The 13,894-nt window shown below is 39.5% G+C and overlaps 1 protein-coding gene across 1 annotated transcript in view; it reads right to left on the bottom strand.

The window, feature by feature from the left end:
* rapgef2b (Rap guanine nucleotide exchange factor 2b) overlaps nt 1-13,894 on the bottom strand; it is a 552,839-nt gene that overhangs the window by 295,137 nt on the left and 243,808 nt on the right. Inside the window, exons 5-6 of the mRNA XM_041188696.1 lie at nt 9,149-9,224; nt 3,057-3,224 (exon numbers count right to left, since the gene is read on the bottom strand). Coding sequence (XP_041044630.1) covers nt 3,057-3,224; nt 9,149-9,224 — 244 coding nt within the window. The remainder of the gene's footprint in view (nt 1-3,056; nt 3,225-9,148; nt 9,225-13,894) is intronic.

Here is a 13,894-nt window from a genome sequence, read left to right on the forward strand (position 1 = left end):
TTTCAGATTTGGGGTTAAAAGACAAAAGAAAAATCTATTAAAATGGTGGAAGTCTGTCATCTTGGAATGAACTAGAGCTCATAACAACAGGTGTACACTGTTAGTTACAAACTATCAATGGATAGTCCACTGCAGTTAATGTGATTAGTTAAGATTATGCTGAATAATTACGATACCTTTGATTTAGAGTATACCTGGCATAAAAGGAGGAAAAGAAAATAGGAGCATTACCAGACATTCAACATTATGGCTTAGCTATGTTTACCAAAAACATGGAAGACCTCACTCCCTAACTTGTTTTAACTAATCCATAAATACTGTACTAATCATATAAGCAAACGTTTGAATGTTAGCTTGCATCTTATTTAAGCAAAAACATGCATTTTAAGTTGCTAAGTTACCAGCTTATTAGTGAAGAGGAGTCAAAAATATATAATTTATGAGCCTCATCAGAATGTGAAATGACTTAAATAACCGACACCATAATTCTCCACAGTGATCCTTGAAATTACAAGACCTTGAGATTGAAAGTTTCATCCAAAATAGATAAGGTTTTTCACTATTTCTATGGTACTACAGCAGCTCAGTATCACCTTAATGAAATATTTTAGAGATCGTATCTTCCAATGCATAGCATTTATTCTCAATTTGTTATTCATCAATTCAGATCGCCCAATACCTCAACATTTGCTCAAGTTTCAGGTACCCAATTTACATTTGCAGAGTCAAGATAACTTAAGCATTGCTGTACTAATTTCAATGAATGTACAATAATGCCACTCCAGCTAAGTAGTGCCTGCAGTCCAAGAAGCCATCAATGCCGTTAACACCCAATATCACCTAACATTTAAGAATATAACTGAGGTAAGATCATACACAAATTTTCATTTTAAAAATAACAAGCCCACATATTGGACAAGTCTTAAAAAGGAATTGAAAGCCACATATGGTCACTCATGTCATTGCTCACTTTATAGTTGCAACGAATGATTGACTGGCGGTTAATTTTCTCTCGTTCGTGTATTTGGCATTTAGTTCTTTAGGCTGTCGCGATTGTCATGACATACCTTTTCTGCTATGGGTCAAAGAGATCACTATTAACCTGCACTTTCCATAAAAAGTATTTCTTTCGTAACTAAAACCAAGATGGAGGGAGTATTCATATGGAAATAGTCCATTACATTGAATGTGAGAAGTCTTTCTTGTAAATTGATACAATATATGAATTGCATCCTACAATCTTGCCCAAATTATATCTGTAAATATATTTTAACTGGAAGCACAAGGACAACATTATCATATGTTTATTCAAAAAGTCATCCTGTCAACACATACAAAAAAAACTTATATTTATAAAAAGATGACAATAAATATATGGCCTCAAAAATGCCATGCCACAAATTAAATAGTAACATTGTACTTTACTCACCTTACTTTTACTCTAAATAAATTGGTCTTAATAAATTAAATTTAATGACAAGAAGCAAATATGATTTGAAAAGAGACTGGAGCCCATTATGGGTAACTTTAAATACTTTCACATTTACTTCTTTTGCAGCTCAGAGAAAGGGATGGCAACATTACTATAACTGTTTGTTACATTTACATTGCTAAAACCATCTCCTTTATCCTGGTGACAGAGTCAAAGGCCCACAGACTAAGGGTTTTAGAAATGTACCTAAAGAATGCCAACATATATCATCACTCCCCACAATCTACGGAAGCACTAAATACACAAGCATCTTTACAACTTTAAAATAAAAGACAGGGGCAAGGTTATGATGACTGAATTAATGTTTAATTTTAAAACTACTAATGTTGGTTAGCAGTTAAAAGCCATCACTTTAGCTAAATCAGAAAATAAGTAGTGATACTTTCTTTTCCAAAAAGGAAACATAATTCTGATTTCTGTTCAAAGCCACCTTTTACTGAGATTTAGTTAATGCAATTAATCATCCTCCTTCTGCCAATGCTATCAGAGTCAAAGTTAAGTATTTTACAAAATATGTGGGTAACTGTTTTTGGCACTGTACTTAATCATAGATCACCTGGCAACTTTCGATCAAGGTGGAGACATCAAGAAATCAAAGAGTGCTATACCTGAAACTATACATGATACTCAAGCATTAACAAGTTTTGAAGGAATGATAACTCAATTCTCTAAGTTCCCAACCTGACACAGAACTGCTCTAATGACAGAAAATCAGGTAAGATCATCTCATACAACTCCAGGAGCAGAAGTAGAGATGATTTGGGAAAATATCGTTCTTACAAAGTTTTACAGCACAGAAACAGGCCTTCCAGCCCAATAGTCCGTATCAATGCTTATCCTCCGCACGTTTTGACCTCTCAACAGCGGGGGTACATGGTCTGCAAAGAATGGACATATAATCTTACAAATTAATGAGTCTGGTCCCCTATTAATTTCTCCAATTAAATCTTTCCACCGTCTCTGCCTTGCCACTTTGAAATTGCACACAACAACTCACACAGGTTGGACATGACTCTTGCTCTGATATTCTTTTCCCACTGTGAAGCATCTCAGAGACCATGGTGGAGATCTTTGAGATCAAGTTTATTTGCTAAAGCCTGACACTCTTTACCATACAACCTCACTAGCTTTACTCTCCCCTCTTCAGAAAGCAGTAGCTCATGATATGGTATAGTTCCACAGGTGTCCACAGTTATCTATCCATGTGTGACTCAAGAAGTGGTGAGATATTGGAACAGAAATATTCAGAGCCAAGTCAAATGCTGACCTAATCTGAAGTTGACACAAACACTAGCAGTCAGGGTAACTGCTAACTGGAAATGCCCCAATTCATTTCCTAAGGAGTCTCACCATCAACTTAAAAAATATGACTATTATGCCATCAAACTGAGTTTGATTTGTCCACAGGCACCAAAGGTGGAAGGGCAATGTGCTAAGCAACTATGCCAGAGACACAACCTTTAACAGGAATTTTTCATTTTTTTTAAGAATCCACTGTAATAGTATATGTTAACAATTCACTGAAGAAGAAAAACCTAGTGAATAAAGTTAATCAAAGACTTACCGTGTGATACCCTCTTGGTAATGGTGGCTTTCCCACTGGATAAGGATCCACAGTATCAATGATTGTTTGCCGCTCCCCTTTCTGGTTAATTTTTTTAAATCGCCTACGAGACTGTCTATGAGAAGCTTGTCGCTGAAAATATTCCTCATTTTCATCCATGTAGTCCACCTTCAAACAAACAAGAAGCTACTTGAATAAAGCAAAACCACTATTGAAGACAAGCTTCCAAAATCCACAACATCTACTGTTTGAAGGTATCACTGATGAATTTGTTGACTCAATGGTGATTAGTGAAATGTAGCAGCAACATCTCTGGCAATATTTTGATCTGTATTAAGGGTACCCAGTTCATTTCACAGAAAAGAATGAAAAGCTTCTCACAAGGAAAAAATTATAAGGGAAATCTCTAATAATAATCACTTCCAGCTCCAAACTTCAGATTCCATACAGTTGTCGAATATTCACTCCATACGTTCTAGTTTCTTCCTCAGTCGTATAACTTCCAGACTACTTCACAATGTACATGGAGTGCTAAAAGCAAAGTGTACGAACAACAGTCCTTTGATAATCCACCATATTAATTTTGACAATGTACGCCAAGCATTTTTTAAGCCCACAAATTGAAGAAGTTTGCAGCCAGCATTGCATTGCCACCAGCAAGGATAAATCTATAGGTAAAGGCATTGCTTTGCATGATAAATGTTTATTCAACATGAAATATTAACTAAAACTATCCAGCCTCATGTGTTTAGCTATTATTGAATTTGTATCACGAAATAAAATAGAAATTCAATTACAATTAAAACCATAGGGCATTTCTAAACCTGCTGATTAAGTTGCTTATATCAAAGTTAAAAGTAATTAAAATGGCCAAGTTAATTAATTACGATAGTATAGTTTACATAAACACATAGAATAAACTAATTAATTTACTATTGTATGTTACTCCAAAACAGCCATGTCCAAATGTTTTGTTTTCATAAGCCATTGAAATGAGATCACATCATTTTGAAATGAACCTCTGTTAATTTGTATGTATCTCAGGCTGACAATATGAACAGACCTTGGTGTTCAAGTTTAATATTCATTTATCATCAGTGCAGAAGAAAACCCTTTATAAATCTGTAAAATCAATGGAATAAAAAGTATCACATAATAGAACCCTTAAGTTGCTAAAGCATTTTGAAAGCCTCGGGTATAAAGTTTCCATGACTCGAACGTAAAACAACACTTGCTTGTGTTGCATAAAATATGGCTGACATTTAGGGAATTAAACTTTATAAGATCATAAGAACATAAGATGTAGGAGCAGAAGTAGGCCATTCAGCCCATTGAGTCTGCTCTGCCATTCAATGAGATCATGGCTTACCTGATAATCCTCAACTCCACTTTCCTGCCTTTTCCTATAGCCTTTAATTCCCTTACTGATTAAAAATATGTCTATCTCAGCCTTGAATATACTTAACAGCCCCAAGTCTCTGCAGCCTTCTGTGGTAAAGAGGTCCACAGATTCACTACCCTGAGAGAAGAAGTTCTTCCTCATCTGTCTTAAGTGGGTGACCCCTTACTCTGAGATTATGTCCTCTTGTCCTAGAATCTCCCACAAGGGAAAACACCATGGCACAGAAATTCCAGGAAATTAGGGCGTGGCATAAATAATGGCATAAAAAAATCTCTCAACAGTTTCCTGGAATTTTTACGCAGATCCACCAAGCTCTCAGCAAAACAGTCAATAATAACTTCTCCTGCCCTCCCCCATCAAAATCAATAACAATAGTGATATTGCCAAATTAGCAGTGTTTTGTTTGCTGCTCACAGTTAGGTCATTACAGAATGGACTAATCATTGTCCCAAATACAGGGTATCAATCTTGTCATGTAGGTATGCCTCCAGTGAATGTCAGCCTTCTGTTCTTTCCCTCTCTGCTGATTTGCCACAGCAGACTGACTGTTGCTGCTGCCTTGTGTCATCTGCCCCTTGCCTGAGTTGAAGTCTAACGCAGCCAAGGCATCAAATCATCCTGATTTTGAATTTCAATACCTCCAGGGTGCAGAAACTAACCTTTCAGCATGAGTACTATTCACAGTTGCAGGTAAGAATGCAGCCCTATACGCTGACTATTAATTGCTGTATTTACGTTTTAAGGAGCTCCAAGAACTGTCATTCTCTTCTCGCCTTGGCTTCAATGGCAAATTTCAAGAAACCCATGTATGTGCTGCTAAATCAAAATTCCAAATATCATTAAATAGCTAACCCACCACTCCAGAGGTAATTAACGTCACAACTGAACATACCCAAGACTAACCCAGAGATTACAGTGTTGAAGCTGTCTTCCGGACACAATGACATTTTCCACAATGTTAACCCCCTCATCTCAGCACATCTAAATCCACATACACCTCCATGTTTAAAATCCCCTGTAATATATCCCAAGACTGACACCAGGGGCTGCAACTGCTGTTTGGGTTCAGGGTTCCAATGTCGGAATCGAATGAGGCTCTGACACAACTTTTGTAAATTGAAAAATGGCCAGATGGCACATCTGCTAACCAATCAAGGATGATGGGTGCGCTCCCAATAGTGGAGAGCTAATAGAAGGCACTCCAGTGTTCACACATTGGCAGAGAGGTGGGAGTTGGGGCTGAAGCTGCTGCAGATGGTTGGGCTTAGGATCCTATGCTGAGGAGCTCCTGCAGTGATGTCCTTAGGCTGAGATGATTGGCCTTGAACAACCACAGCCATTTTCCATTGTGCTAGATGTGACTCCAGTCAGTGGAGAGATTTCTCAAATCTCATTTGGCCAATCATTATATTTTTTGCCCATGTATGCTTTTGAACTGTAATACTCTGGGCATTACAATTTTTTGCTTACTCTTTGCTGTTCCTTCATTTACAAAATAAATATGCCTGTGGACAGCTTCCAAGGTAGGTAGCTCTTTATCGATGATAATGTAAGGGCACTCTGTGCCAACTAAAAGGATATGGTTATATAAGTTTGGTAAATTTTGAATACTATATCCACTCAAATGCAGGTGCCTTCTTCTAATGTTAAAAAAAAAAGATTTATAAAAGATTGAATTAATTCGTATCTTTCTTTTCCGAATACCCTTGGAACACCACCTATTACTAAAATGTACTGGAAACTTTTACTGGCTATCTCCTTAAATAATGATACAGTCCTTCCAGATTTGGCCACCTCAAGTACATCCCTTGTGGGATAAAGAAGCGCCTCATGACCCTTCAGCTCACCCTAGCCCAGAACCAATGTGCTACAGTTCTCAGCACGTACACCCCAACACTGGATGCCACAGACGAGTCCAAAGAGAAATTTTACTCCAGCCTCGAACAATCCCTGGCCACCGGGAAGATCATCGCAAGAATCCTCCTCAATCGCCTTCTCCCTGTGGCTGAAGAGCTCCTCCCAGAGTCCTACTGTGGATTCCATCCATTAAGAGGCAGAATGGACATGATCTTCATCACGTGGCAACTTCAAGAGAAATGCAGAAAACAGCACCAACTCTTGTACATGGCCTTCTATGACCTCATAAAAGCCTTCAACATTGTCAACTGCGAAGGAATATGGAGCATCCTCCTCCATTTCAGCTGCCACAAAAGTCTGTCACCATCCTCCGCCTGCTCCACGATGACATGCAAGCCATGATCCTGGCCAATGGATCCACTATAGACCCAATCCACATTCAGACTGGGGACAAACAAGACGGTATCATTGCACTGACACTCTTCTTGATCTTCCTTGCTGCAATGCTCCATCTCACCCTCGGCAAACTTCCGGCTGGAGTGGAGCTAAATTACAGAACAAACGGGAACCTGTCCAATCTCCACCGCATGCAGGCCAGATCCAAGGTGATCCCATCTTCTGTGATTGAACTACAGTATGCAGACAGTGCTTGCGTCTGCACAAACCCGGAGGCCGAGCTCCAAGCCATTGTCAACACCTTCACCAAGGTGTACGAGAGCACAGGCCTTACACTAAACATCCATAACACAAAAGTCCTCTACCAACCTGCCCCTCCACATCACACTGCCCCCTCGTTATCAAAATCCACAATGAGGCCTTGGACAACATGGACCACTTTCCATACCTTGGGAGCCTACTGTCAACGAGGGCAGACATCGATGACAAGGTTCAACACTGCCTTCAGTGTGCCAGTGCAGCCTTTGTCCGCCTGAGGAACAGGGTGTTTGAAGATCAGGCCCTCAATCCCAGCACCAAACTCATGGTCTACAGAGCTATAGTGATATCCGTCCTCCTATATGGCTCAGAGACATGGATTATATACATCAGGCACCTTAAGACTCTGGAGAACTACCACCAGCACTGTATCTGCAAGATTCTGCAAATCTATTGGCAGGATAGGCGCATCAATGCCAGTGTTCTCACTCAGACCAACAGCCCCAGCATCAAAACATTGACCACGCTCCATCAGCTCCGCTGGGCGGGCCACATCGTCCGCATGCCTAATATGAGACACCCGAAACAAGCGCTCTACGCGGAGCTTCGACACGGCAAGCAAGCCCCAGGAAGGCAGAGGAAATTCTTCAAGGACACCCTCAAAGCCTCACTGAAAAAGTGCAACATTCTCACCGTCATCTGGGAATCCCTGGCCTAAGACCACCCGAAGTGGAGGGAAAGCACCCGGGAAGGAGCTGAACACCTCGAGCCTCATCACCAAGGGATAGCTGAAGCCAAGCATCAACAGCAAAAGGAACATGCGGCAACACGGGTACCCCACCCACCCTTTCCCCCTACCACTGTCTGCCCCACCTGTGATAGAGACTGTACGTTGCTCATTGGACTCTTCAGACACCGGATAACTCAGTTTTAGTGTGGAAGCAAGTCACCCTTGACCCCGAGGGACTACCCAAGAGGAAGAAGTCAGTCCTTCCAGATTTGGAATCTATATTAATGTTTCTAGTGACTGCCATGAGTTCCTTTTGAAACACACGAAAACAAAAGGAAAACAACTACTAATAAATCTGAAATAAGTTAAATGTCAATATTTTGAAGTACAATGTTTTGTATAAAATGCTGTATTTACTAAAGTCAATAACTTTAAGCTTTTAAAATTGTATCTTGCATTTTCTTAAGATAAGTGACGACAGAAAAATTTGAAGAGTTCCCGCTTTGCTTTGTTTTGATGTTGTATGCAAACAATTAAATTTCGGATACTTCCAAGGTCAATAATGTTCACAAGTCAAGAAACTTTAAGAGGCCACTAAAGTAGGCAACAGGACAAAAATTAACTTGGAAAAACATTTACATGAGGAAATCTAATTTTGGATTTGGATTAGAGGTGATTATTTTATTCATGAGCCATCCTAAAATTATGTAACCAAGCTGATGACATTGAATTCTTTCTTTAAAAAAGGAGTAAATGTCCCTGAATTACCATTTTTTGAAGAAAAAAATAAGTTCCAACAGGATTACAGCTAGCTTAAACATATTTTTCAAATTGGTGGACTATTTGTCATAATTGCTGGGAATATCAAGTAGTTACCACAATGTGGCATTGTAATGAATATCAATTCTCTCCTCTTTCAGGTCTTCTCTTCAATACTCCATTATATCACTTGCGAGTAAACACTCAGGATAACAAATGAGTGACACATTCCAAGGCCTTTGATAACAGTGTGCAATTCATGCTGATGAGGAGATGCACAATATTGGCCAGTAAGGAGGAAGCGTTTTTCTTTGTGTAAACAAAACAATCAACATGAAAAATTCATTACGCAGTGAATTGAAAGTACGAATCCATATCCAATCACCGTGTAGCACAGCACACCAACCTGCTGCATCAGGCCCCTTACAATTACACACAACTTAAAATTTGATTTAAAAAGAACATGATACCACACAATAAAATCTTAAACGAAAAGATTAAGATCAGCATTCAGTAGAATAAACATCTGAATAGATTTAGCTCAAACTGTTAGAATAAAGAAGTTCAATGGTCACACTCTTGCCTCTAAATCAGAAAGTACTAAAGGAGTGCTGCACTGTCAAGGGTACTTTCTTCAGGTGAGCCAAAGAACTTCATTTGTTGCAATCACTATTAAACAATGAAGCTTACCACAATCATTTCTGAAGGCTCTAGCACAATACATTCGCAGCCACGTCTCAAGCTCCCTGCTGATCGCTTGCCAAAACTAAAAGAAAAGAAAGGTATGTTAATATTTAAACAATAAGTGATCAAATAATGATGCATGAGGAAGCGTTTACACTTACATTTACAAATAATTTTGACACAGCTATCCAGTTAAGATGGAATTACCTGATACAAAACTACCACTAAAATACAAATGAAAATTGTAAGCAAGTCAAATGAAAATCCATTCTCACCTCCAACTTTTATAAAAAAACTAAGCTAACCTGTGCTTATTTTTGCATCATATCAGCTCTGGTGTGTACTACAGAACTAGCCTAAAGAGTATCAGCCCATGCATTCACATAGGTAGACACAATTTCTAATAAAGTATGATTGATTCAGTACAACATGTTACTGCCCAATCAGAATACTCACCAAGAGCCTAAACAGGGTGAGCCTCTTCAGATATCCATTGTATAATTAACATTATACATCAATTTCTGTGCTAAATTAATATTGCTTAATAAATGCTATCATCTTTCCATACCACTCTCTTATTTGAATAGAGATGTTTTTCAAAGTATTCACAAACAATACCCCACATCCAATTGTTTGTTTTAGAACTAAACCTCAAAAGTATACAGATGCAGAGAAGTTTTTCATTAAGTTCAAAACTAGATTCCAGCTACATAAAAAGAGATGGCAATTATGGCCATTTCCCAAAATCTGGAACTAACATTTGATAAAAACTGACCATTGGGTAACTACCCATCTGCATGAGGTCAAGTCAGGAACTGTTCTTAATTACTTTTAATGAAACCCTTAAGGTACACTTTAACCTTAAATACAAAAAAATGTTTGGGTTCTAATTGCAGGATTAAACAAAGAAAATTTTAATAAACAGAACTGCCTTATCAATTTGTACAATCTTCTGTAATATGCTGGAATATGTTAATACATTTGTAAATTTGAAAAACGTTCTTTGTTACAGAGAAACTGAAACCAGTAATAGATCATGTAAAATTATGCAACTTTAAAACTTTGATAGCTATTTTTAATAGCTAGCGAGTTTCTCAAAACTAGGGTTTGTTTTAAGCTGTATTAATTGCTTCAAACGGGAGGGTAATTTTTATCTTTTTCCTTTACATAGGAAAACATTATTAATCACGGGATAATCTCAATTACAAAAATGCTTGGGTCACCCACTGAGCCTCTGCAGCGATATCCTCAACAGGATATGCTTCCTAATATCCAGTGCCTCCATGATAAAACAGTGCAACTGATAGCAGCTCTGAAGCTGCCAGCCATGAGAAACAAAAATACAGGTAAGGCTTCTCTGCCAGTTTGAACTCCCTTCCACCCCTACTGTTAACTACAATTGCACAGGAGTGACCTCACAAGAACAGCCTAGTTAAGTGCATCACTCACTAAAAAAAATTTCTCCAGATTAGTATTTTCTTCTCTAAGTACTCGTCTCAGACTTTCATTGTGCTTTAAGCAATAAGCCAGTAAGTTTCAGCTAAAGTTGACTGTTCACAAATAAACCAAGAAATTCTAATTTATTAAATATATTAAGGATTTATCTCAAAAGAAGATCAGACCAATATATATAATAATTGCCTACAAACAAGTTACTAAGGCTCACAAATCACAAAATTTCAACCAACTAATTTAGGTCTTGAGAACTTCTTTTAGAAAAATATTTGAGGTAATTAGTCACCGAGTCACTTACAAGTCCTAGGAACAAGAGCAAGCGTTCAGTGGATCTCCCACCGCCAACTGAGGCAGACTGGAAAAATTTTTTATCAATTTTGCTTCAAATTTCCACCCCTCCATCACTTTCACATGGTCCATTTCTGACATTTCTCTTTCCTTTCTTGACCTCTCTGTCTCAATTTCTGATGATAGACTGTCCACCAATATTCATTACAAGCCCACCGACTTCCACAGCTATCTTGGCTGCAGCTCCTCACACCCTGCTTCCTGTAAGGACTCCATCCCATTCTCTCAGTTCCTTCGCCTCCGTCGTATCTGTTCCGTTAATGCCACTTTCCAAATCAGTGCTTCTGACAGGTCGGTCTTCTTCCTTAACCGAAGTTTCCCACCCACGGTGGTTGACAGGGCCCTCAACTGTGTCCGACCCATCTCCTGCGCCTCTGCCCTCACACCTTCCTCTCCCTCCCAGAACCATGATAGGGACCCCCCTTGTCCTCACTTATCACCCCACCAGCCTCCACATTCAAAGGATTATCCTCCACCATTTCTGCCAACTCCAGCATGATGCCACCACCAAACACATCTTCCCTTCAGCCCCCCTGTCAGCATTACATAGGGACTATTCCCTCCATGGTCCACTCCTCCATCACCCCCAACACCTCAACCCCCTCCCACGGCACCTTCCCATGCAATCACAAAAGATGCAACACCTGCCCCTTTACTTCCCCACCCCCCCTCCTCACCATCCAAGGGCCCAAACACTCCTAGTCAAGCAGCGCTTTATTTCCACTTCCCTCAATTTGGTCTACTGCATTCGCTGCCCCCAATGTGGTCTCCTCTACATTGGAGAGACCAAACGCAGACTGGGTGACCGCTTTGCGGAACACCTTCAGTCTGTCCACAAGTATGACCCAGGCCTTCCTGTCGCTTACCATTTCAACATCTTATCCTGCTCTCATGCCCACATGTCCATCCTCGGCTTGCTGCAATGTTCCAGTGAAGCTCAACACAAACTGGAGGAACAGCACTTCATCTTCCAATTAAGCGCTTTACAGCCTCCCGGAATTAACATTGAGTTCAACAAGCTCAGACCATGAACTCTCTCCTCCATCCCCACCCCTTTTTGATCCTCCCCCCCACTTTTTTCTATATTAATCCATATTTTTTAATTTTAATTTATTTTTTCCCACTTATTTTCATTATTATTTTTAAAATTCATTTCCATTTTCAATCATTGTTTTATCCCCAACTTTTGGCCTTTACAATCTTTTTCCCCACCATCGTCCTCTTCCCCTTACCCCATCCCCCACTAGGGCCATCTATCACTTTTCACCACATTTCTACTTCCCTTTAGCCCTGAAGAAGTCATACAGTCTCGAAACGGCAACTCTGTCTTTCTCTCCACAGATGCTGTCAGACCTGCTGAGTTTTTCCAGTGTTTTTGTTTTTGTCCCAAAAATGCCATGTTGCCATGGAGGTGGATAATGGGGGCTAGGGGATTCCTCCAGTTTTAATATTTCTGTGTGGGTATGCTCACAGAAAACAAGCAGTTCAGCTTGAAGACAGGCAGAGAGAGAGAGAGAGAGAGACACACACACACACACACACACACACAAAGACAGTGTCTGTCAGGAGCTGTGGAACCAAGGAGCTGTGAAGCATTGGGAATCACAGCAAAGAAACAAAACAGGTGTTTCTGTTTCAAAAGTCATGATACACAAATGCAGTGAAACCCAAGCCCAGTCGTGAGGTTTTAAGGTCAATTAGCCAAAAATTAACAGAAGGGTTCCCATGAAAACTTGTACCTCAGAGAAGCTGGAACACTCAGGAGAAATCAAAGTGAATTCCAGAGAGCTGTGGTACACTTGGTTTGCTTCCAGAAAGGGAGAAGTGAACGAACCCTTAAGATCCCGCAATGTATAAGGGAACTCAAGTGGAATTAGGCAGTAAAAAGGAACTGGATTTATAAGTCTTGACAAACTATAGTGTTAAGACAGTGGTGCTTGCTTGGTTTATTTTTTGTTATATACAGTAAAGATTGCTTTAGTATAGAAAATGTGAAATCTTGTGGCATGGTTCGTTCAGTTAACCATTGGGTGCTAGAATTTCTCTCTAAGTGTTAACAGTCTCTACAAGATTGTAACAAGTTGGACAGGACTGTTCCACACGCCTGTGCCTCCTCAATACAGTCAAGGATCAGGGCCTAACAGAGACATTGTTTCTTGGATGTGTTACAAGGTTATGTCCCTTTATTTTTGAAAATATGATTTTTCAACTTCCAACTGACTGGAAATTTTGCAATATGAAGTGAGACAGAGCAAACTACTTAAAACACAAGATCACATTCCAAGGTAGATGTGAGAAAAAAACAAATCACCATTAGGGAATTGTGAAGAGAAACATTTCCTATAATCCAGACAACCATCGAAACTCGTAACTGTCTAAGGAAGAGACATTAAAAATGCAAAGTATTGGACCTTGAAACAATGGCTGCCACAGCCAACCCCACCCAAAATCTGTTATGAATACAAAATAGGTGAAGTCTTTCAAGGCAAGGCTGCCAGCCACTAGAGAGATATTACAAGTGATATAGGCGTTGTCAAGAAACTCTTCAGTAGAGGAAACAAGCTGAGGGCTTTCACTCTCTCCATGTCTCCCTTTTGGAATAAGCGTGCAGGCCTGTTCGAGAAGCCAGTTCTACCAGTAACCTACCGGTGAACCAAGATCTCAGAATAATTGCAACATCTTCTACATCTGATTGCAACCAAGAAACCAACTAACATAAATCAGCCACAACGCTTAAAATCTACACTTCAAAGACAATTAAAGGACACTCAATTGCATATTCTTATACCTTTCTTTTAAACTGGACTATATCTCCCCTTACTTGTGTGTGGGCCCAAAGCAGGAGGGCCGAATGCTTGACGTTGCATTTTTATTATTTTTCTCAGATTAAGTGGTTAATAAACTTGCTCTTAGATTCAAGAAAACTTTGTTTGATTAGTTCCTTATTGC

This window comes from Carcharodon carcharias, chromosome 1 (assembly GCF_017639515.1).
Source record: "Carcharodon carcharias isolate sCarCar2 chromosome 1, sCarCar2.pri, whole genome shotgun sequence".
NCBI lineage: Eukaryota > Metazoa > Chordata > Chondrichthyes > Lamniformes > Lamnidae > Carcharodon > Carcharodon carcharias.